General features: G+C 58.2%; 1 protein-coding gene across 1 annotated transcript, besides 8 other annotated features; it reads right to left on the bottom strand.

The window, feature by feature from the left end:
• Position 1: 1 nt before the first annotated feature.
• Tco025E_03111 (protein kinase) lies at positions 2-358 on the bottom strand (the record flags this gene model as incomplete). Its single annotated transcript, XM_029370033.1, has 1 exon — positions 2-358. A coding segment is annotated over one exon (357 nt), but the record flags the coding sequence as incomplete, so codon positions are not given.
• Positions 359-467: 109 nt separating this feature from the next.
• Positions 468-486: a microsatellite.
• A 257-nt stretch (positions 487-743) lies between these two features.
• Positions 744-767: a microsatellite.
• A 1-nt stretch (position 768) lies between these two features.
• Positions 769-838: a sequence feature (GA-rich).
• Positions 839-1076: 238 nt separating this feature from the next.
• Positions 1077-1111: a microsatellite.
• Positions 1112-1213: 102 nt separating this feature from the next.
• Positions 1214-1261: a sequence feature (GA-rich).
• Positions 1262-1348: 87 nt separating this feature from the next.
• Positions 1349-1371: a microsatellite.
• Positions 1372-1665: 294 nt separating this feature from the next.
• Positions 1666-1741: a sequence feature (A-rich).
• Positions 1707-1787: a microsatellite.
• The last annotated feature ends 99 nt before the right edge of the window (positions 1788-1886 follow it).

Below are 1886 nucleotides of genomic sequence, written 5' to 3' on the forward strand. Positions count from 1 at the left end.
TGTACGTCACTTTTGGGTGCTTCCGGGCGGGCGCTGAGGTGTCTTCTGCGCGGTCCGCTGCTCGCCGCGTGGCCGCCTTATGCTCCTCCTTGGAGTAGCCGACGTCTGTGGCGGCGGCGGTCTCGCGGTCCCGCTTGCTGCCGGAGCGGCGCGTTAGCGCTCGTTCCTCCACGCACGGGCGGTGGGCGTGCTCCTGCGTGTGCGGGGTCGATGCCGGCGGGAGGGCGGCGGCGGCCCCCGGCTTCGCGCCTCCACCAGCGACGAAACGGTAGTGCCCCCCCCTTTCGGTCATGTTCGTCACGGTGGAGAGGCACGGCAACGAGGACAGTACGGCCGAGCGGGCGGCGAAGGACGCCATGCAAGCCGCCGTGGAAGGACTATGGAACTAAACCAACACAAGGTGGTGGGCACGTGCTCGCACGCAGTGTGCCCCGTTCTTGTTGCAGCCGATACGTGAGCTCCGTCGCCACACACACACACACACACTAGCGGTCACGCAGAGGAGCGAATATGTATATATAAATATATACTCTCCCCTTCTTTACTTATGTTGGATTGCCCTGCAGACCACCGCACCCCTCTCCTTTAGCAATGTAAAGCGTGTGAGTGCCGCTGCTCCTCCTTCCAGGTTAATTATATTCGCTCCGCGCTGGTTTACCCCCCCCCCGCACTTCTTCCCTACGAACTTCTCTTTTCTTCAGCGTTCGACCCCGCGCGGCAAAAAAAAAGAAGCGACGGTGTTTCACAGAACACACACACACACACACGGGCAGACCGAGCGGGAGAGGGAGAGAGACAGAGAGGAAGAAGAAGAAGAAATAAAAAAAGACAAGAAGAAAGACAAAACATCCAATAAACTATTCAACACCGCGGAGCGGCACATGCGACAAGCTGCACGCCAACTCACCACCAAGCAATGCGCTTTCCCTTCGCCTTGTAGAAATGCATACAGCCATACACACACACACACATATATATATATATATGTGTGCAGCGTAGTTATGGATTCACCCTTTTTTTTTGTTGTCTCTTCTTGTTTTTCGTCCAGGATCTAAGCAACCGACAGGCACCAAATGTTTTTTTTCTTTTCTTTGTGTTTCTTTTCGTTTTTGCCCCGTCTTCTCTCTCGGCATGGCAGGTAAAAGTGTGGGTGTTGTGGTGCGGTGCGCCGCTGCACGCCAGGGCCGCCGGGCACCAGCGCCCACGCCCACGCAGAGGGAGGAAGAGCGGAAGAGAGAGTGCGAGAGAGTGCGAGAGAGAGCCGTCCCAAAAGGCACATCGCGTCTGCCCTTCCAGCGGCCCCCTCCACTCGCTCCGCCCCGCCCAGCCGAGACGCAGTGGGCGCTCTACACACACACACACACACACGCAGGGACGGGGTGAGAGCCAGTGAGGGGCGCGGGGCAGACCTCAGCCGCATTTATCCACGCATTCCCGTTTTTTTTTTTTGCGCGCGCGCGTGTGTTTCCTTCGTCAAATTCGTTTTCTATTTTCTCCTCGTTCCTTCACGCGGAGCCGCAAAGCCGCGGGGCGGCCCGCGCCGCTAGACTCCTCCGCACGCGCACACGCGGCGGGCCACACTCCGCAGCGGCGGCGGCGGCGGCGGCGGCCCCCCTTCCCCAACGCACCCACGGACGCGAGGCACGCGGTGAGAGGGCGAGAGCGACAGAAACAAACAAACAAAGCCAAACAAACAGGCGTGAATGAAAAACAAAAAAAAAACAACAACAACAACAACAAAACTCTAGAGCTTCTAACAACAGTGACAATGAAAACAACAACACACACGCACACAGGGAGAGACAGGGGGTAAAGGACGGTTTACAAATCAACAGGGGGCAGGCACGCAGGCGCCTTCGTCCAGCGATGCCCTCCGCGCCAGCAGG

This window comes from Trypanosoma conorhini (genome assembly GCF_003719485.1).
Source record: "Trypanosoma conorhini strain 025E chromosome Unknown Tco_14.4_contig_00135, whole genome shotgun sequence".
Taxonomy (NCBI): domain Eukaryota; phylum Euglenozoa; class Kinetoplastea; order Trypanosomatida; family Trypanosomatidae; genus Trypanosoma; species Trypanosoma conorhini.